Here is a 21,986-nt window from a genome sequence, read left to right as displayed (position 1 = left end):
TGAAATATATGTTGCCACAATACAATTAGCACTTAAATCGGGTGCTGCAGTACTTCTGCTTCTCAGAGCTGTGTCAGCAAGCAATTCAACATTAAGGGTTAACTGCAATAAAATGCAAATGTCCAGCTCTTCTTTGACATTGTGGCAGGCATACCTTCCAACCCAATGTGCTGTCATTGTTAGAATTCTCCTACAGTATATGCAGGCACTTATGCCCTTTAAGTGTCTGAAAATTTGCTTGTACTTTTTGCTTTTATTATGCTTGTCCAAATTCTTTTATTGTAATGTTTCTGTCAAATAGAAAAAGGCTGATAAAAAGCTCGATGCCAGGCCGTTTTAGGGGGGATGACGGTGAAGTATACAAGGTACGAAGCCCATGAAAATTAAGCTAAAACTTTTAAAAGCACTTCTGCATTCAGACAATACTGCTTTCAAAGGAAAAAAAACATTTAAAATTCACATTCCATCAAATTCCCTTCTTTTAAAACCTGGTGTGTATTAACATTTCACCTCTGGATTTACTATTTAAATAATGTCGATCTGGTTTGGCAGGCACAAGAAGCAAATGAAAGGCAGCAAGAGTGACAACAAACAAAGTCTATCTGGGAAAGAAAAACAAGTTACTTGACTACAGGCAATCACCAGTGTCCGATCAGGCTGTGGCTGGCTAAGAACAAGCCATGTTGTCTCTGCACTCACAAACACACAGCTTAGCAACTGTATCCATGACACACTCACATACAAAACACACTGCCTATTCATATCACTTTATACAGTTTACACAAATGAGCCCATATGCCTGTCTGCTTTGCTCACACATGCTAGGGTTACCATAAAATATACATGCAGAGGTTGTGACTCAGCAAAGCACCTGGACTGTGCTGATTGTGTGTCTCTATGTGTTATGCATGCACGTGTACTGGTCCATCGTTCACTGGTGGAGAGAATGGGTTGGTTAAGTGTGAATCGATTTTGAAGGCATCATCTTTGTCTTTAATGTTTGCCGAGTGATATTTAATAAATTCTTAAGGGTAGTAAAACACTAAGGAGGGAGTTGTAAGCTGATCTATAGGAATCTAAGTAAATAATAAAAAACTAATAGCATATTTACTGTCCATTTGTAATAAGATAAATGCATTAAACTGTTAAAAATGTGTAGCTTTTGCTGAGACTGTGTTGTCATTATACCCTTGTGTTGTGAGCAAATTAGAGAGTAACAGCCAGGATCACAAGTCTGTGCCAGTTATTTATAATAAAAAATGGAACACATCTTTTTTGGCAGGGTTTGAATTTTGTTCATTTTACATTTAATAATACCAAAAGAAACTCAATTTGTAGTCATCTTATATATGCTTTAAAAATGTCCATAAAATATCAGTGGAAGCCAAACAGGACCAAATATACGGTATGTTTGGCATGCCAAGTACAAATGGGAAGTAATACAGCAGACTTAAAACTCAGCCTCACCAGCTGGTTGAAATCTTAAAAAAGGTGTGGAAGAAGATTGATTTTAGTATAAGTTGTGCATTTAAAAGTCAAGCCAGAGGACGCACAACAATATAAGAAGTTATTTAAAATCAAACTAGTTTTACATAGGCTCGTCTGCTTTTTATTCAGACTGGTACTTTTAAACAGGAAGTGCAACTTTGGCAGCTAACAGGAAGGCTGAACATTCTGTATTACAGGAAAGCTGCTTTGTTTTATCTCTTTTAAGGATTATACTGGATTTAGAAATGTTGGCAGTCTTTTAAAATCTCTCAGTTACATTCTGCAAGGAGTACACATGGTCAGTTGTTTGCATTTGCTGCTGCTAAATGCTATTATAAAATCCTAATGACAGCGTAAAAGTTGTGCTAACTAAATATTTTGTCTTTGTTTTTAAATATTTGTAAAACACTCTTTTGTGTAAGTGTGAGTCCTCCTTTAAATATGGTGTGATATCATCTCTTATCCTAATATAAATAATTAATGACTACTTTCTGCAGGAGGTTTAGAAAATAATAGTTTAAATGCTGTTACACCTTGTGAAAGAAATGGGTTAATATCAGTATTGGGCGGTCAAAGAGGGAGATTGTCAAATAGCCTCACAACTCTAGTTGGTGCATCTTCTAAAACACTGCTTTAAACACCACCATTACTACTATGCTGCAAATCTACTGCTGACTTGTTTAATTTTCTCGCTAACAATCAATATTTCAAGAGGTAAATTATTAAAAGTGTCTACATTCTACAGTTCAAACAGCAACTTGATCATTGTATGATCAGAGTATTTTCTGACAGTAATCAGTTGCCTTTATAGCCTGTTAAAATTAGCATTCTTAAATACTGATTTTTGTGAATAACAGAAAGCTGTGAATATTTTTGTAGCTTTAACACTTCCTTAGAAAAATACCAAAGTGTTACCATTTGCCTAGACAGGCTTGTGATGTTTTATAATTATTGCCAGAAAGGTTAACTGATTTTTAACCTTTCTGTTGTGAATTAAAATGCAAGACAGCGCAGTTTTATAAAGTGAAATTGAATCACAGTGCTGTGAAAAAGTATTTCACCCCTTACAGATTTCTTCTTTTTTTCACACTTGAATTTCAGATAACCTGGGTTATAACCTGAGTTATCAGAAATTTAACAGCATTTTGAATAAAATTGCATTGTTAAAGGAAAATAATATCAAAACCAAAAAGGCACTATATGGAAATGTGATTGCCCCCTAAACCTAACCACTTCCCTTGATGCCAACAACTCTCATCTTTTAGGCTACTCTGCTTTGTAGAATTGTTTTAATTCAGCCACACTAGAGAGTTGTGTAGCAGAGATGGCCTGTTTAAGGTCATCCCACAGCATCTTAATTAAATTTAGGTCTGGACTTTGACCAGCTAGTTATTCACAATTGATTTATATTTTTAACAATGACAATATTTACTTTCTTGGGGGGATTTAGACCTTATTTGTGGCACTAGTGGACTTTATTTTTTTGTTATTTTTTAAAGGAAGCAGGAGACAGAGGGGAAAGACTAGCAACACACATTTCTGGGGTCAGGACTTGAGCCCTGGACTGCTGCATCAAGGACCAAAGCCTCCATATATGGTCATGTGCTTCGCTGCTATGCCACAAGTCGTGCCCAATGAAGCATAAATCTGCATAATGCATTTACTCAGGATCTTTTTGCATGACATTAAAATTAGTTTGATTATCTGAAGCCAAAATTATACTTAAAGACTGCTGTCATGTTTTAGATGTTTCCCCGGTTCAACCCACCAAAATCAAATAAAAGTGTGATTTGACAGAGTGGCAAAAAAGCAATAAACTGAAAATAAATCTAAAAAGAAGCAAATAGCTTTTGACTGCACTTATGGCTCAAAAGAAAAATTTCATATTGTTACAGAATTAACATGCAACTTCTACAGACTGTTCATGTCCTACCAGTATAATTGCCTGATCAGATCTAAGGAGGGGACACATCAAGCTGAAGATTTTCCAGCTGGAGACTTGATGAAGGTATGCTTGTATGTCAGGGAGAGCAAAGCAGGCACTGTATATTCCCCACCTGAATATCCACATTTCACCCATTCTGTTACTACCAAGCAGGTCTATATTATTGTTTGTCTGGCCAGAGTTAAGATTTTCCAGCTCCCTTCTCCTTTTCAGCACTTTTTCACAGCTGAAGACCCACCCTGAAGATGAGGGGAAAAATTGCTGTTACAGTTATGGCTCTTTTCAATATCTAGTCTGCTTTGCTTCCTCTTGTTACATGCAGTGCACTATATAACAGCATGATCGGATGAAAGCTGAAAATGATCACAAAGTAGATATAAATGAACCATATTGCCAAGTTAGGAAAACATAAATAGATATAGCAATGTTTGTACCAAGGATACCTACAAAGTATGATGTGAGATGGCATGAAGCATAAATGACTGAAAAGCCAAAGACAGCTTTTTGCCAAATGACAGCAAAGAATACCTCAAGGAAATCTGATTATTTTAACCTTCATCAGGACACACTTGCATTACAATAATACTCACTACATTACATGATTTCTCAGATTGGGGCTGTCCAATGGAGGCTGACCCAAGTCACAAAGTGTTAAAAGTATCAGGTAGCCATCTCAAACCCGTTAATTTCTACTCTATGCATGTATCAAAGAAGGTTCATGAAGATGATTATTGCCCTACCCTCAACAGACTTCAAAATCAGTTATGTAAATATGTGTCTTACAGAGTTGTAGGAAACGGTTTTTTTAAAAATACCCCAGAAGATATGACACCCCTCTATTTAAATATTATATAATCTAAGATGATGGTATTTAGGTTGGTGTGGTTGGAGTGCCAAAAATGTATCTCAAAAGTCTCAATGTTCCTGTCAAACATTCATAACTCTTTTAGTCAGAAAATTGTGTAGGACCTAATGTGATCAAGTCATCAATAAGAAAAGCTGTCTTCTTTTGATTTTGAACCTGGGTACCAAATTGCTACAAAACATTTCCGATATAACAGCTGCATTGAAAATTGAGATTTATTAAGTAAATATGCTCTAAATTAAACTTTGCTAACAGATGTAGACCCACCGTAATTCCTCCATCTGACTAGTGGAGAAATTATATCTGAGCGGTAGCACAGTGTCTGTTAATCTTCTGATTTAGCACTTTCTTTGTGAGTTGGTGACTCCCCAAAGCTTTTATTAATCAGTTTCCTTAATCATGCCATATTGTGAAAAATTTGTGTTAATTTTAGCAAGTTTTACTTGACTGCATTCTGCTTTTTACCATCTGTTACATGTTTGCTTGGCTTACTTTGCTTGAAGATCAAGAAAAGGAGAATCTCATGATTTTTAATCAGAAAAACGCAGTGATAATAATGTGAGCACACATTTGAAAAAAATAAATCCAGCCAGGGGTTATTCCAAGAATTGTTTGTGTTGGTATTAATGGTTGAAAATGTCTCCAACTTAAAGGAGAGAAGGAAAGACATGAATTATTTATATTAAACCATATTCATGTGTTAGAATGGTCCAGTTAAAATTCAGGCCTAAATCCAGCAGAGAATCTGTGGCAAGACTTGAACATTTATGTTTGTAGATGGCATTCATCTAATCTGAATGAGTTGAGATATTTAACAAGGAAGAATGTGCAAAACAATTCAGTCTCGTATGTGCAAAGCTGGAAGAGACAGCCTCCATAAAGCTTGCAGTGTCACGCGTGTGGTTGAGGAGTTGGACCCGGGACCATAAAGTAGCACTTGATGAAAATAATGGATGCAATAAGAAAGACAGAACACAAGCAGAACAGAACGTGGAGCACTGGCAGAGTCAAAGGAAGAATAACAGAGAGTGTAACAGGAGGATCCAGCTGGGAGCAATGAAAACAGGTGATCTTAAATACTGAGGGATGAGTGGAGATGAGACATAGAATGCAGGTCTGAGTAATCAGGATATGTGGGGCAGCTGGGGCAGCAGGCAAGCAGGAAGACTGTGAACAGAGACGAATTAATATGAACAGAGCTCAGCTAGGACACAAAGAGATTGTAAATTAGGAAAACGATAAACAGAAACAGAAAAGTAACTGAATGAATACTAAAACTACAACAATAATGAACTAAGAAAATGTGCACAGAGTAATAACTAATATGGCAAGAATATAGAACATAATGAACAACAGGGAAATTATGAAAAACAAACACAAAAGAGAAACAAAACCCAAGGATCATGACATGCAGCTGTGATTGCAATAAACAGAGGTTCGACGAAAGTTTCATTCTGGGACACTGAATACAACTGCATGCCCCTTTTCCTTCCAGTACACAAGTATACACTATTTTGCATTGTTCTATTGTAGAAAGTTCAAATAAAAGACAGTTTCTGGTTGTAATGTGACAGAATGTGAAAAAATGAAAGTTTTGCAAAGCACTGTATATGGGGCTCAGGATCACCAAAGTATATTTTATCTATGTATTTGAGCAAGACTAAAGGAAAGCTGATCATTAGAGAAGAGGATTAAAAGGAGTAGTCTTGCATTTTTAGGTGAGTAGCGAACCTTTGATTAATTTTAAAAATGCACAATGCTACACTACAAGTTGTAGTTTTGTAGTTGTTTTTTACGGTGCTCACAGATTTATTCAATAAGAATTAACATCAGAATTAATAATTAACAATTGTTAATTAAGAATTAACAATTACATCATCGAGACCTAAAAAAACTTTTTCATCCTACTTAATATGCAAGGTGCACTTTAGAGATAATTTGCCTATTAAAAGCATAAAATTTCAACTGTGTAAATGAAAATGTTAGAGCAAGAAGCTACACTGGTAGATTTTTCACATTTACTGTATTCTCTTCAATGTGCCAGTGTAAATTTCACTCTGCACCCCAAAGATGCATATCCAACATAACTAAATCTACAAGAAAAGCTAAATTTGTAAAAGCTAACAATACTGATGCAGACAAACTAGAAAAGGGAAAGGGTGTTTTTCCTCTAAAATGTCTCATGTCATGTGCTTTTTAGGCTGCCATCAGCAGGTACACCAATCTACAAACCTCCCTGGAGTCTGATTCCTCTCTGTCTTTTCAGCTCTATCCTAGCAGCCAGCCATTGATCCATCACTTGTTCATCTCTCCATTCATCCATGGAGGACAGAGAGGGTACAGAGGAGAGGAAATTTGTTAGAGAAATGATTTTTTGTCAAGCTGATACTCAAACGGGAAAGCTAAGGAGAATTGGTAGACAGACTTAAATGACATTAAAAAGGAAGCAATGTGAAGATTTGTGTTGGGAAGTAGATAGAAAAACAGTAGGCCAATAAAAGGAAAGGATTGTGGGAGGCGGGCAAAGTGACCTTGTTTTAGATTGATGTCTCTCAAGAGGAAATGAATTGCTGAAGTGCTTCCACACATAAAACATAAACACTGACACACACACACAAGTTCACTGCTGTAGGGAATCACCACCCTTTCACTGCACTAGCTCATTCATTAGCCAAACTCCTGGTCTCTCTCCTTCACTTTCTATGTCTCTCTCAGCATATCAGATCACTTCCAAGTGAAGACAGGGCAGAACACAGCTGACAACCTCGATGGTACTAAGCAAACAAAGCTTGTTTTTGTTCCTGCCCACTAATAACCTTCAATGAGCTTCTGGTGGCCTAAAAAGTCCACATTCTCATAAGAATGCAAGAGGTGGTGGTGAGTATCTCCTCTGGTCAATAGGAGAGATGTAAAAATGTGTCTTTAGCTAATAAAATCCCTTTCAAGGAAGCAAAGATTGATTAGGACAATGTGGACTCGCAGTCATATTTATGCTACAATTAGGAAGACAAGCCCGTCTGTAACAGCAGCAAACTGCACCTTAGCACCTTTTTAAGTAAAAAAGTCAGCTTCAAAGGAGCAACAGAAGGTGACCTTTGTTATTTATAGTGGAACAAGAAAATGTGTAAACAAGTAACACCATCTGTGTGTTCTTATTTAAGTTATAGAACCTAATTATGAATAGAAATGAGCAAACAAAGGCAAACATTTGTTAAATCTTTTCCAATATCTTGTACATGTTTCTGTGGTCCATGGTGATAAATTAGGAGAAACAGATTGGATGTGCTGGACCCGGTCTGCAAGGATACAAATTTAGGACCATGTCAACAGGGAGGTCTGAGTTGACCGTTACAGACTTGGACAGGTAGTGAAATTTAAAACTCAAGGAACCATGTGGATTTACACATGCAGAAAGGGCCTAAGACTCCAGAGGCTCACTAAATCTGTTTTTATTTAAGCTACATATAAATAAACACATATTAACAGGTATTAAGCAAATTTAATAACATGCTTATAATGGCATTATTCAAAACTTAAAACATACCAAATAAAGAAAAGCAAGCCAAAGTACAAACCTAAAACCCAACCTAAACCCTGCAGCATTGAAAAAGCCCCTTGCTTACTAGTCAGACTAGGCAAAGGCCAGAACAATTTAGTATCTGTTTAATAGAACAACAATTCCTTTATTTGATGTAACTGTAAATAAAAATAAAAAAATCAGGACTTAAGTGGTTAAACACAAGCTGAAAGTAATAGAACATTGTTGCAAAGTTCCCTTATTTTACCTTTCAGTTAGCAAATTAGACCAGCTGTACTTTTACAAGTTACACTTGTCCACAAGTTATCCAAAGGTTCTGCCATAACTAAATGTGTGCTTTAATCCATTTTGTAATTTCATTAGACAATTTTATTTTCAAAAATATGTATTCATTCTGTTCTATACATTGTTCACTTTGTTTTTTGTATATTTACTTTATTTAAACCTTACCGAAACTCTTATGCGTGGTACGTTTTATTACATGTGTGCATGTTAAATGCTCTCATGTAAAAGGCAGACTCCTGATGAATAATCGGAAAGGAAGGGGAAAAAAAAGGGATGACCAAAAGTGCGATAGTGATGAAAGTAGGAAAGAAAAAGGAAAAACAAACTGAGGGGAAAAAGAGAGAAGGGAGGGAAGGGATTGTAAGAAACCAATCTAAAGAAGTAGCGGTCCAGTTTGGAGTTGGGAGTACATGCAAAGGAGGGAGATGTCAAGTGCTTTTGGGAAGAAATGTTTGACAGAGAAAAGATACAGATAAAGGAAAAGGCAAAAAAATAGGCAGTTTCCTGATGCGATGACAGATGAAAGAGACATCTAACCACAGAGGAAAACAGAAACTGATATTAAAATCAGTTTATTACACTTCTGTTTTAAAAAGTATTCTTTCTTCTGAGATTTCTTCTGTTTTTGCTTTTTCATCATAATTTTCAGATAAAACAAATGTTAATATCAAACAATAATAACCTGACCAAATTTAAAATGCAATTTTCCAAGAACACATTCCTGTAATTCTTTAAAATCACACACATTACCATTGATTGACTATTTCAGTCCATCAATGTGCCTCTATCACAGAGAGATACAAGAAGCTATCTAGTTTAGTCATACATCCACTAGCTACTTTTCTTTTTATGTACAAATGCTAGAACCTTGTTGAACTCCCTTTTGCCTTCAGAACTTCCTTACATTCGGCATAAATTCAACAAGATATCAAACATTTCACCTACTTGGTCCATTTAGAGATGATAGCATCACACAGTTCCTGTAGCTTTGGCAGCTGCACATCCATGTCATTTTCATGTTTAAGACACCAGTTTAAAATGTTTTGAGCTTTGTTACATGCTGCACAGCAGCTATGAGAAGATGGGTCCACTGTATACAAGAACATGAACAAGGTCAACAACAACACTCAGTAGGCCGTGGTGATCAAATGATGCTCTCCTCTAACTGAGGGGCTCATAGTGTGTCAAGAAAAAATCTCCCACACCACTATACTACCACCACCAGTTGGAGCCAATGATAAAAACAGGATGTATTTACTCTTTTATCTTGTTTACACCAATTTATGTCTGTTGCAGCTGAAATCTAGGCTCACCAGATGACACAGCAGTTTTCTAATTGGTTATTGTCTAAATTTGGTGAGCCTGTTTGTATTGTAGCCTCAGTCTTTTGTTCTGATGTGACAGGAGTGTAATTTGTTGTTCTTCTGTTGCTGTAGCCCAACTGCTCCATAATACAACGTTTTGTGCTTTCAGAGATGATAATTTGCATACCTTGAATGTAACAAGTAGTTATTTGAGCTGCTTTTGCCTTTTTATTATCTTGAATCAGTCTACCCATTTTCCTTCGACCTCTGACATCAAGATGGCATTTCTGTCCACACAACTGCTACACACTGGATATAGACAATGGACCATTCATTGTCAACCTGAGAGTTGGTTGTTCTTATTTTAGTTATAGAACCTAATTATGAATAGAAATGAGCAAACAAAGGCAAACATTTGTTAAATCTTTTCCAATATCTTGTACATGTTTCTGTGGTCCATGGTGATAAATTAGGAGAAACAGATTGGATGTGCTGGACCCAGTCTGCAAGGATACAAATTTTGGACCATGTCAACAGGGAGGTCTGAGTTGACCGTTACAGACTTGGACAGGTAGTGAAATTTAAATCTCAAGGAACCATGTGGATTTACACATGCAGAAAGGGCCTAAGACTCCAGAGGCTCACTAAAACTGTTTTTGTTTAAGCTACATATAAATAAACACATATTAACAGGTATTAAGCAAATTTAATAACATGCTTATAATGGCATTATTCAAAACTTAAAACATACCAAATAAAGAAAAGCAAGCCAAAGTACAAACCTAAAACCCAACCTAAACCCTGCAGCATTGAAAAAGCCCCTTGCTTACTAGTCAGACTGGGCAAAGGCCAGAACAATTGCGTGGAAATCTCAGTATATCAGCAGGTTATGAAATCCCCAGACAAGTCCATACTAACCATACTAACTTCAAAATCATTAAAATCTAATTTATTTAGGATTTCAACATCAGCAAGTCATCTTCAGTATGTCTAGATATCTAAATGCATTGATTTGCTGCCACTTGACTGGCTGATTTGACATTAGTGTTAACAAACAAACAAATAGGTATACCTAATAAAGTAGCCAATGAGTGAAAGAAGAGCACTTTCTGAGATTTAAACTATAATTTCAACATCTTATTGTTATTTCAAGTTGTACAAGTTTCAATAAAAAGAGAGCGGTTTGATTCCTGAATGCTAATCTTTGATATGTTTGCGGGACACACAATAAACCTCTGATACAGTTGTAGCATGTTTAATGGAAAAAGAAAATAAATCATCTCAATATAGAATAGGAACTGTCATGTTAATATGTTTGTTCAAATGGGTGACAAAAGAGACCATTATAAAATTGTTTCTTTTATATTGATTTTAATAAAGCAGAGTCAAAGGTGAGTATTTTACATTTTCTGCTGCATGTATTTATTCTGCAGATATTGCTATTCCTAATATAAACTGTGAACCCCAAGCAGTATCAGTGATTTTATTCTAGTGTGATGCTGTCACACTAGAATGCATTGGTCACAGAACACCCAAACAGTTCCAACATCACCATAATAATTTCTGACGACCATAACCTCCTCTTGATTTGGTTTAGTAATATCATAAGCCATTCAAAAACGGTCCAACATAGATATATTCCTTTGCTATTTTGATTTTAAGAGGTTCAATGAGAGGTGTTTGTGGTGAAAAATCTAAAGTTTACTCTTCTGAAATAGTAGCTTGACTAGGTTTACAAGCCTTAATGAGAATCACCAAATGATTTTCCCATCTGTGAGATCATAAGGATTTAAAAAGGATACCTAGTCTTTTTCACTTGTTGCTTTAAAAGTGCACATCTCACATCTGAAAGGTTCTCAGTCCTGCCAAATACTATCCATAAAGGTGTTTAAGAAAACTAAGACAGTATTAGGGGCATTCTAGATAAAAAAAAAATAATAATAATGTGTCTACGGAGAAGTTAAGATACTTACAAGAAAAACGTTGGATATTCTTTGATGTTGCAAAGTTATACATTTGCAAGAAAAAAAGGATCATTTTGGATAATTTCACCAATAAACACTCCATGTGGGTTTGGCATGAAACAAACAAAGAATATATGGAGAAGCAACCATGTCCATTGTTGGGTATTGTGGTGGACCTGTAATGCTGTGGGCCTATAAACCTGCTTGAATTCATGAGATGATGATTTCTTTAACATTCTATATAGAAGTCTGCTGGACTCTGCTAGTGAAGTGAAAATGTGTCATCACTGGGTCTTTGCGGAGGATGACGATAAGACATGTAGGGCCAAATAGGCACAGAGATGGTTCACCAGACATAAAATTAACCTTTGTCCAGAAATCCTATAGAAAACCTATGATATGAGATCAACAGAAGGAACAAAAGCAATGACCCATGACTCTGGATGATCTGGACGGTGCAAAGAGGAATGGTCAAAGGTCCCTCTCACTGTTGGGCCCAATTTTGTGAAATGATGTAGAAGAAAACTAAGAGCTGTCCATGGGCAAAAATGGGGTTATACAAAATTTTATCAGAAGGCTTACCGATAAATGTAACAATAAATGCAGTTTGGTTAGAAGCAAAAATGGTTGAATTTAGATTTAGGTAAAAATCATACAAAACAAAACTGTTTTCCTTGCATCCCAAATTAGATTTTAAAGCCATTTTTTTCTGTAGATCTTAAAAAGAAACTCTAGATATATGTTTTCAAACTACTTAAACTGGCCCCCTCTCCGGTCGGGGTCGCTCAGGTTCAGGCGCCAGCCCAGGTTCAGATGCTCGGGCGGTCTGCCAGTCTCCATCCCCAGAGGGAAGGGGACCACCTCTTGGGCCCTGGGGCTGGTTGTCCCTACTTGTGAAAGTGGAGCATTGTGTTGGGCTTTTTCTTGGCATTCAGACAACAATTCTGAGCGCTACTCTGTCGGACAGGACACGGTTAAAAAAAAAAGAAAAACTACTTAAACTACAAATCCAGTGCTCCTTACCATAACATATCATTGGATGTAGGGAAACCTGTTGAACATGCATGTTTGAATTGTGCTTGACCAGTAAAAATTTGTCTAAAAAGCTACCAAACAGCTTAGCAAATCAATCAGTATTGTCACTGCACTATTTGTCCCGGAAGCACAATTCGTCCCGTTAGCTCATTTGCGCATAAGCTAAAAAAAAATACTTCTAGATCACCATTGCATGCTCTTTGGTCACTTTAGGAAACAGGATGGAAAATAATTATTTCCATTATTATAGGCATGCTAAATTATATCCTTTAAAATAGTTATAATATTTCTCTCTCTCTCTCTCTCTCTTGCAATTTATATTTTGCAAGTGTGTGAATTATCATATTGGCTTATGTACATGTGAAATGTTTTTGAAAAACTGCTTTAAGTAAAGTTAATTATTCGTAATGCTATAATCACAAGACAAAACAAGTTTCAAGGGAAGGAAATAGTAAAGGTTTGGACCTCTCAAACTGTCCAACCAAACGCCTAATTTGACACATTATGTGGTCTCCTTTTCTGGGATTAAGGCCAATTAAAAATGTAATGGTGCTCTTCATCTGGAAAAAAACCACGGGTAGACATGTGTCTCTTGTCTTGGGACTTCGGACAATATATAAGTACACTTATGACATGGCATCTAACCAGCTAAAATTATTGCTTGTTCTGGGACCTGTGTTCATTAAAGACACAGCAGCAATGATCCATATCTTGAGACTAAAACTGACTACAACAATATTTACCTTTCTAGAAGCCCAGCATATTAGGACAGATATTCTTGTCATGAACAGAAACAACATGATTATGTCTGACATCGTTTGCGAGACCTGAGATTTGGTTTACAGCTGTAAATAAGTAAAGCCTGATTTACAGTGTGTACTCTGGAGAAATTATACACGTGTTTGAAACCAAAGAATTCCAACACTAAATTCCCAACAAATACTCTTGATCCAAAATATGTTCAACTTCTATCCCTACAAAGAAAAGTCACAGATGTTCACCTTTGGCTACAGCCCCCGCAGCTAATTGCCAAGCAGATCAATCTCAAAGCCCATGGGTGGAGTAGAAAATTAATATTCTGATAAATTGAGCAGAAAGTCAAGAGTGCATTATGCTGATCTATCCCATCAGTGATGATTTAATTTAGGTTTTCAGTTGCTTCGGTGTCCAAGGGAAAAAGTTCAAGGGAAAAGGAATGTGGCTGGGTTTTCAATCTTAAAATTTGAGAAACACCAGATTTGCATCTCAATAAATTAGAATGTAATCAAAAAGCTAATTTATTTTAGTACGTCAATGCAAAAAGTGAAAGTCGTATTTTATATAGACTCATCGGGTACAGAGTGATGTGTTTCAAGCATGTATTTTTGTGGTTTAAAGCTAATGAAAGTGCAAAATTCTGTTTCCCAGGAAATTTAAATATTATGTGAGGCCAATAAAAACGGAATGTAATGGCACTGTAATGACCTACAGAGCTTACATGTAGCTTCTATGCAATGGCCAACACAATCATGGGGAAGAGGGCACCACAAAAGGTCATAGATTCTGTGTCTATACACAGTGCTGTGTCCAAGCATATTAATGGACAAATAAGTGGAAGGAAAAAGTATGGTTGAAAAAAGTGAATAAGCAATAGATAACTGCGGCCTTGACGTGATTGTAAACCAAAGCCCATTCAAGAGTTTGGGGGAAACCCATGAGTCAGAGCTTCAACAGCCGATTAACTTTCGATTTAAACTATTGTAAACAAAGCAGCCTTGTGCATACCAACTTGCATATTTTACTAAAATGTAAATTTCCGCTGCATTTACAACTCTTGTCCACATGAAAATAGAGTTTTTGGTAAGTACAGAAAACATTTTTAAAAACTGAAATGTTTTAAAAACCCAATGGTGTGTATGTATGGAGTAGACTAAGACAATTATCCAGTATTGCTTTCTGTGCTAGAAACAGTGGAACTGTTTTTATTTTATTTCCATATCTTTCTCTTTTTGCTGAACCTATTTCTATTAATTAAACAAGAACTGAAAACAATTATGAGAAGAAATTGTTTGGGATTTTTTATGTTGCTAAGGTTGACGTCCGTGGCTCATAGTGGCACGAGATTGCATTAGCAGTTGCAGATGTTTGAAGCGTTTTTGTCATTTTAGTCCAAAACCAATGTAGAAGTAAATTAAAGAGAGACCAGTTATCCTAACAGTCATGGTTTTGGACTGTAAGAGAAAGCTGGAGTACCCAGAGAGAACCCACGCATGCACAGGGAAATCATGCAAACTCCATGCAGAAAGACCCCAGGCCAGGAGTTGAAGGCAGGAATGTTAAACTTGATAACTTTCACAACAACACAACTCCTAATTTCTTGCATTTAATGGGTTGCAGCAGGACAGCGATAACAAATGGCAAGGCTTGGATCCCACCAGACCGCCACAATCAGGTAACAAGATGGGCCTGCAGCAATTCGGCCAGGTTTGTGATATTGCCCTTGGGCACAGAGATGTGATATGTTAGGAAGTTTTACAGTCTTATCCATCACTAACAACCATCAGGGATGTGTCTGTTCAGTCGCACATTCGTTATTTTGTTCCAAAAATGCAACCGGAGTCATAAAGAACTATCTACAGAGACGAGAATGAGCCCCACACCAGATGGTGTGGCCCCTGCAGAGCCCTGATCTAAACTTTATCAAGTCAGTAAAGGAATATACGAAAAATAGCATCAGCTCAAATACACAGTAAGCTGATGAGGAAGTACACTGTACAAACCTGCCTCATAGAAGTTTGCAATGGGCCCAATATTTGTATTACTTTTAAGACTGAAAATGTCTCACAATTGACCCATTAAGCCAAATAGACAATAAAATGCTGCCATTGTTTTAAGATCAAGTTAGACATAGTTGTCTACTTCAAACGATGGCCAAAGTGAAGAAACCACACAGGGCCTGTCATTATGATTAACCTTATTATGTCTATGTCACTGCTGCCACTACTGCTTTGTCTTTCTGCTGGCTGCCATCTCTTTTCACTGTTTCATTGATGTTCCCTCACTGCTGGCTTGGCAATCAGAGCAGCAGCACTGAAAAGTTTGTATGTTTGACACCTTTTACTGGTTTGATTTCCATTGTTTGTCAGACTGATGCACAGGAGAAAAAAAACATGCCTGTAGTAAAATTCAAGTGAGCAACAGTTTGTGTGAATCTATTTTGTAGGCCTTAGCTTATCAGACAAAATGCCTTGTCTACCTCATGGCTTTGTGCTGAATGTGTTGAATCTGTTATATTCTTTCCACTCCCTTTGGACTTCTCTTTAGCTTAGTAGTAAATAAATTATTACTAAACCCTTCACCCTCAGAAAATCTTTAAAGGAAGTAGAGGAACAAAAAGACAAGGCAATAAGACAAATGGGACAGGGAGGAAGGCTTGCAAAGAAAGACACTCTTTACCTTCTGTGTCTTGGCCGAGGCAGGCTGATAGCAGCAGGAGATGAAGGACTCCAGTTCTCATTACATTCATCCATCTGACCCGGCCTCGTGACGGTGGCGCCATTAATCGCTTTCCAAACATCCTCACCACCATGCTTCAACAAGCATCCAGCTGTACAGAAAGAAGAGGAGACGGGAAGGTTGGTTTCAATCATTATCCACATTTCCAGCTGTGTGAGTGAAAAAGAATATCCAGTGGCCTGTCGCTTTCTTCACAAATGAAAGGAAATGCATGTCAAAGTTTTGGTTGTATTGGTTGTTTCAACAGTTGCCTGGTTTTCAGTTGATGTCAGTAGGAAGCAGGGAAGGTTAGCTCATGGTGGGTTTAGATTAAGCTATGGGGAACCATTCTTTGTCTTCCACAGAATCTACTTGCACACATCAATATCAGAGAAGATCTCATATTTGATGTATCAGAAACTGTATGCACTCCATCCCTACAGACATAGGCTTTAAAGAAAATAATGTTTTAAAGTTGACAGTTCCCTCCATTACATCCCTAAGGTAAAGGTCTCTCAAATTCTAAAGCTCAGAGACCATTTAATATTTATTTTGAAGAACAAAAAGCACACTATAATCTGACATTTTTAATTGGTCTTTGTGCTGATGTATCAAAGTAAATCACTGATTTTAAGGATTCCCAGCATTAGAGAGAAAAAGAGAGAGAGAGTGAGAAATGTGGATGATGATGATGATATGGAAGGTAATTTAGTGCTGGATAAAATGCCAGAGGTTGCAGCTAAATCTCCAATCTTTGTATGGAAAATCTTCCACATTTGAAATGCTACATGGACAAGCGGGCTTAAACAAAGGTTAAGCTGACATGTGCTTATGGATTTATGTGAGTGTAGCTTTTTCATTTGAGCATAGTTTAGGATTAGAGTAATAATGCATTATATGGAGAGCAAGGAAAGAGAAAAAGGTCCCATGGAGTATAACAAACGTTTATTCTTTGAGAAAACTGTATTTGCGTGTGCCTATAAATTTTTTTCATCTCAAACTCATCAAGCATGATTGAATATTTGAACATTTTAATAAAAACTCTAAACATCTTTGCATTCAGAAGTGCAAAAAAAAACATACTCGGGTTCTCAGCATAAACACTCAAGATGGTTTAATTTTATTTTGAGTGTTTTTTCTATTGTTCATTACTGAAATAAAACTAAAATGATTTTTTTTTTCTTTTTGTGAGTTGTTGCATCATCACCTCTTCATGTGGACTAACACAGACACAAAAAGCTGTACACAGACTTGCATGAGTAACACCTGAGTTTAGAGCGTGTTCAGCAATATCTATTTAGAATGGACTATTTTAAGTTCTTTGTTTGAGGAAAAAAGAGTTGTCTGTCTAATTAACACTGATTCATGAAGCCCCTACGGCAACATTACTGTAGCAGAGTCAGACTGTTGTCCCTACTCTCTCAATGGAGAATGAGTTGGTTGACAATGAAAATGTAATTGGGATATTCTACAAAACCCCAGAGGTGAAATCCAGCTGTCTTAAGCCGCTAACTTTGTTCAAGGATGACACTTCAGACACATAATGTCGAAACACTCTCAGTTCTGCCGTTTTCATCTAATCATTTGGGACTGTAAGAGGATGTGTTGGATAAAGTGCCAGAGAAAGTCTATGAAAAAAATGATGACATTTGACATTGTAAAGACATTCTTGACAGTCTTAAAAAGAAGACCCAATGTTATTTTTTTTCCCCCGATAGCAGTTTTCATGATTCCCAATATGTTAGATGTTTATGCATCCCTAATGTAATGCTATAACTGTGCAGGAGTATTGTGAATAGCTGTTATTTTTATAAGACTGAGCCACAAGGCAATTGAAAAAGACATGACACATGAAACTAGGTTTGCATCCCATCCATTTGTGCTGGCTTTTAGAAGATTTAAAATCACATTAGATAATCAAAAATCAGTTGCAATCTGTCAAAGCAGGGAAAAATGGCAATATTACATTTTATTTTAAACAAAACCTTTCATCTTAATTACCATCATATTATATTTTTGCTGGTTAACTGTGACAAAGATCAAATCCAACTGGATAACACTGCATAATCCAATCTTTAAATGTTCCAAAATGATCAATAATGATTTTTTTATAAATATGGAGTAGTGATTCTAGTTTGGGTTGCAGAGTGGGGTAGTTTTAGCACTGTTGTTTTAGCACTATGTTTGGGAAAGCATAGTATTCCTAAAGAGGCACATGTGTTACAATTCACAAACCATATTTTAAAACAAATCTTTAATTGGGAGCACAACATTACAGTCCTGGTTTGACCAATCCACCTACTGTAGCTTTATTGCTTGTTTAATTATGATCTAAACCTAAAAAGATTGAAAATTATCATTTTTATTCACAAAATAAAAGTGTTTCAGTAATCCAAAACTGTTTCAAAGATTCTGTTCGGTGTGAAAATATCCAGTTTTAGATTGATATCATGTTTTCTCATTTAATTTATTCAATTAAAATATTTTCATCCATCAACGTGTCTTTTTTCCCCTGAGTACCCAAAATGTGGTTGAGGCTTCTTCAGTGGTTATGAATCTTAATGTTAGCCAGCCCAAATAAAAGTTTTCAATAGTCTGTTTAGTCAACAAGACAGGACAGCTCCACAACTACTTTCTTTCTCTCTTTAAACTAAGAGTATCAAACATAGTTACAGGATTATAAACTCCTAAGATCAGATGTTTATGATAATGATAGCTAACACTTCCTTCACCAGATGGAATTATGCTGACAGCATAGATGGTGCAAAGTGACATACTTCTTTTTTACAACAATATTCTTATTTTAATAATACCACGCAACTAGTTAGCACATCACACACATTATTCAATTGCAGTTAGATGGTCACGGTTTATATCTGTGCAATTTGGATGTTTTCTTTGAGTTTCTTTTGGCTACTTTGTTTTTTTTTTCAACATTCCATTGTCCTACTGCCAGTGTCAAGCAATAAAAAACACAATAGTCTATCTGTGCTATGTAAGCTAGGTTAGCATAAAGTTCCCTCACTGATTGACCTGTTAAGTGCTGCAGGAATGTAAGAGATGAATCCCGGAACCTGAACAGATCTAAGCAGATACAGAAAATTAGGGGCCGATTTCAATCTGCACCAAGGTTAATTGGTAATGTAATGATCCACCATTACTGGGACTTTCTGAAGATGAATGTCAGACATTAGTTTGGGGAACAAATATCCACACAATAATTGTTTTGCTTTTTTGGCCAAAAAAGAAAACAGTATAAGCTTCACTGTTTCAGCCAACTCCTTCCCACTGAGGAACTCATCCCCTCTGGTCTAATGTATATCAAACATGAACTAGTTTTATGTGCTGTAACATGCAGTATTTACCTCAAAAGAATCCATAAATCATTAAAATATTAGATGTTATTTTAAAAGCGCTCGTTCGTTTTTTCTTAATAAATATAGTGAACAAAAGTGTCTTGCTGTAGCAAAGGTTTAGTTTTTTTCGTGGCTTCTATTAATTGTAAAATGTTCCTTATTATAGTTTAACAGTGTGTTCCTATGAAGGATGCCAGGTTAGCAAAATTAATAACGTAATTCTTCTATGTACTAAGTTAAGTTCAATTCAGGTATCAAGTCTGTAATGACTAAAATAAACATTCTCTCATTAAAAGCAGGCAGTTAATGTAGTCCAGCTTTTCTGAAATCCTGAACTCCTGTCAGGATACAGACCAAACTGCACGTCAAACCAGACCCAGACGGTGGTGCAGAAAATGCAGGCTGAATCATAGTTTGGGAATTTTTCCATTGGATTTGACAAATCTCCAAAGATCAAAGTGTCATATACAGGGGTTGGACAATGAAACTGAAACACCTGTCATTTTAGTGTGGGAGGTTTCATGGCTAAATTGGACCAGCCTGGTAGCCAGTCTTCATTGATTGCACATTGCACCAGTAAGAGCAGAGTGTGAAGGTTCAATTAGCAGGGTCAGAGCACAGTTTTGCTCAAAATATTGAAATGCACACAACATTATGGGTGACATACCAGAGTTCAAAAGAGGACAAATTGTTGGCGCACGTCTTGCTGGAGCATCTGTGACCAAGACAGCAAGTCTTTGTGATGTATCAAGAGCCACGGTATCCAGGGTAATGTCAGCATACCACCAAGAAGGATGAACCACATCCAACAGGATTAACTGTGGACGCAAGAGGAAGCTGTCTGAAAGGGATGTTCGGGTGCTAACCCGGATTGTATCCAAAAAACATAAAACCACGGCTGCCCAAATCACGGCAGAATTAAATGTGCACCTCAACTCTCCTGTTTCCACCAGAACTGTCCGTCGGGAGCTCCACATGGTCAATATACACGGCCGGGCTGCTATAGCCAAACCTGTGGTCACTCATGCCAATGCTAAACGTCGGCTTCAATGGTGCAAGGAGAGCAAATCTTGCGCTGTGGACAATGTGAAACATGTATTGTTCTCTGATGAGTCCACCTTTACTGTTTTCCCCACATCCGAGAGAGATACGGTGTGGAGAAGCCCCAAAGAAGCGTACCACCCAGACTGTTGCATGCCCAGAGTGAAGCATGGGGGTGGATCAGTGATGGTTTGGGCTGCCATATCATGGCATTCCCTTGGCCAAATACTTGTGCTAGATGGGCACGTCACTGCCAAGGACTACCGAACCATTCTTGAGGACCATGTGCATCCATTGGTTCAATGGCTCTCAGCCGAAGCTCAGCTGTCCCTCAGACCAACGGCAGTCTGAGAGCACAGCATAACACTATTCTTCGTAGCTACAGCTCTCAAAGCAAATTGCTTCATTTTTGTCCACAAACAAATAATCGGAACTGCAAAGGCAAACTGAAAGGAGTCAAGCTAGTGTTAGCCTGCCGTCTCTGTGAACTCCTTCCTCATCAGAGATCCTGACTAACTTTTTGAAGCCATGTCATGTCATCATTTAGAAATTAATGATTAAGCTACGTGTGTTTTAGGTGACATGTTGTTTAAATACTATTGCACTTTTGTAAAACAAACCCTTTTTTTGGGAGCCAAGTGTCCAGAAACCCCAAAGGAACATAATTTTGGTCACTGTAAAAAAAAAGAAACGAGCAACTTGATCATCATCATTATTGCTACGCAAGTTAGAACACATTTACAAAAACTACTAAAAGTTAAAAATTTAAGAGATTTTATGCAAAAAGACAGCTTCATAACTTTATCTGAAACACGTGTGCTACTATTTTAAAACAAATAGGTTTAGAGATAACTGATAGGTATTTAATTGTATGTTTCTATTTAACAGTTGAAAATGATTACATTAACCATATGATTCAATAATTTTTAAAGTTAGGACTTTCTTTGCTTTGAAATACATAGAAATCTGAAAAATGAAATTGGAATGTGAGAAATAGTAAAACTGAATTAAAATAATTTAATATTGTTATTTAGGGTCCTAAGTATAGGATTTATGTCTTGGTATCGGTAGTTTTACCTCAGTTGTATTGATGTTACTGTATGTTGCTGCACTTTAAGTTCAGTTCATTCATTTAGTTTATTATTCTGTGTAAAGTTTTTTTTTTATATTTGTTGAGGCATGAAAAGTAATTAAGTTGGTCAAGTTTAAGTTGAACTTTTTCTTTAAAGTTAAAATGCTCGTTGCATTTCACTGCAAAAAATAAAAGCTGCTTAGAGTCCCAACTAAACAGTTGTAGGCATAAAGTGCCATTTGTTTTGCTTGTAAATTTTAGGCAAATTAAATCAACATGATTTGCTTATCCCTAGTTTTTCCAGACGTTCAACCTTATCCAGAAATCAGATTTGAACCTTTACGTCGGGCTGGAGTGTTTTGTGTGTACTGTCGGTGCGGGTTTTTTTTTTTTGTCAGTAAGAAGGATGGCTCCCTAAGGCCCCGTATAGATTATAGGGGGCTTAACAACATTACTGTTAAAAAAATAAGTATCCCCTCCCTCTGCTCTCCTCAGCTTTTGAACCGGTGCGTGAAGCTACAGTGTTCACCAAACTAGATCTCAGAAATGCCTACCACCTAGTTAGGATCCGCCAGGGGGATGAGTGGAAGACGGCTTTTAAGACACTGCTCGGGCATTT

The 21,986-nt window shown here is 36.8% G+C and overlaps 1 protein-coding gene across 1 annotated transcript in view; it reads right to left on the bottom strand.

Annotated features, from left to right (window-relative positions):
• The window catches only part of LOC124874972 (protocadherin-15-like), a 346,908-nt gene that overhangs the window by 285,272 nt on the left and 39,650 nt on the right, over positions 1-21,986 (bottom strand). Inside the window, exon 2 of the mRNA XM_047376690.1 lies at positions 15,860-16,010. Within this exon, the coding sequence (XP_047232646.1) occupies positions 15,860-15,992 (133 nt within the window). The 5' untranslated portion in view covers positions 15,993-16,010. The remainder of the gene's footprint in view (positions 1-15,859; positions 16,011-21,986) is intronic.

This window comes from Girardinichthys multiradiatus, chromosome 10 (assembly GCF_021462225.1).
Source record: "Girardinichthys multiradiatus isolate DD_20200921_A chromosome 10, DD_fGirMul_XY1, whole genome shotgun sequence".
NCBI classification, from domain to species: domain Eukaryota; kingdom Metazoa; phylum Chordata; class Actinopteri; order Cyprinodontiformes; family Goodeidae; genus Girardinichthys; species Girardinichthys multiradiatus.
This window is presented reverse-complemented; position numbering and strand designations above follow the sequence as displayed.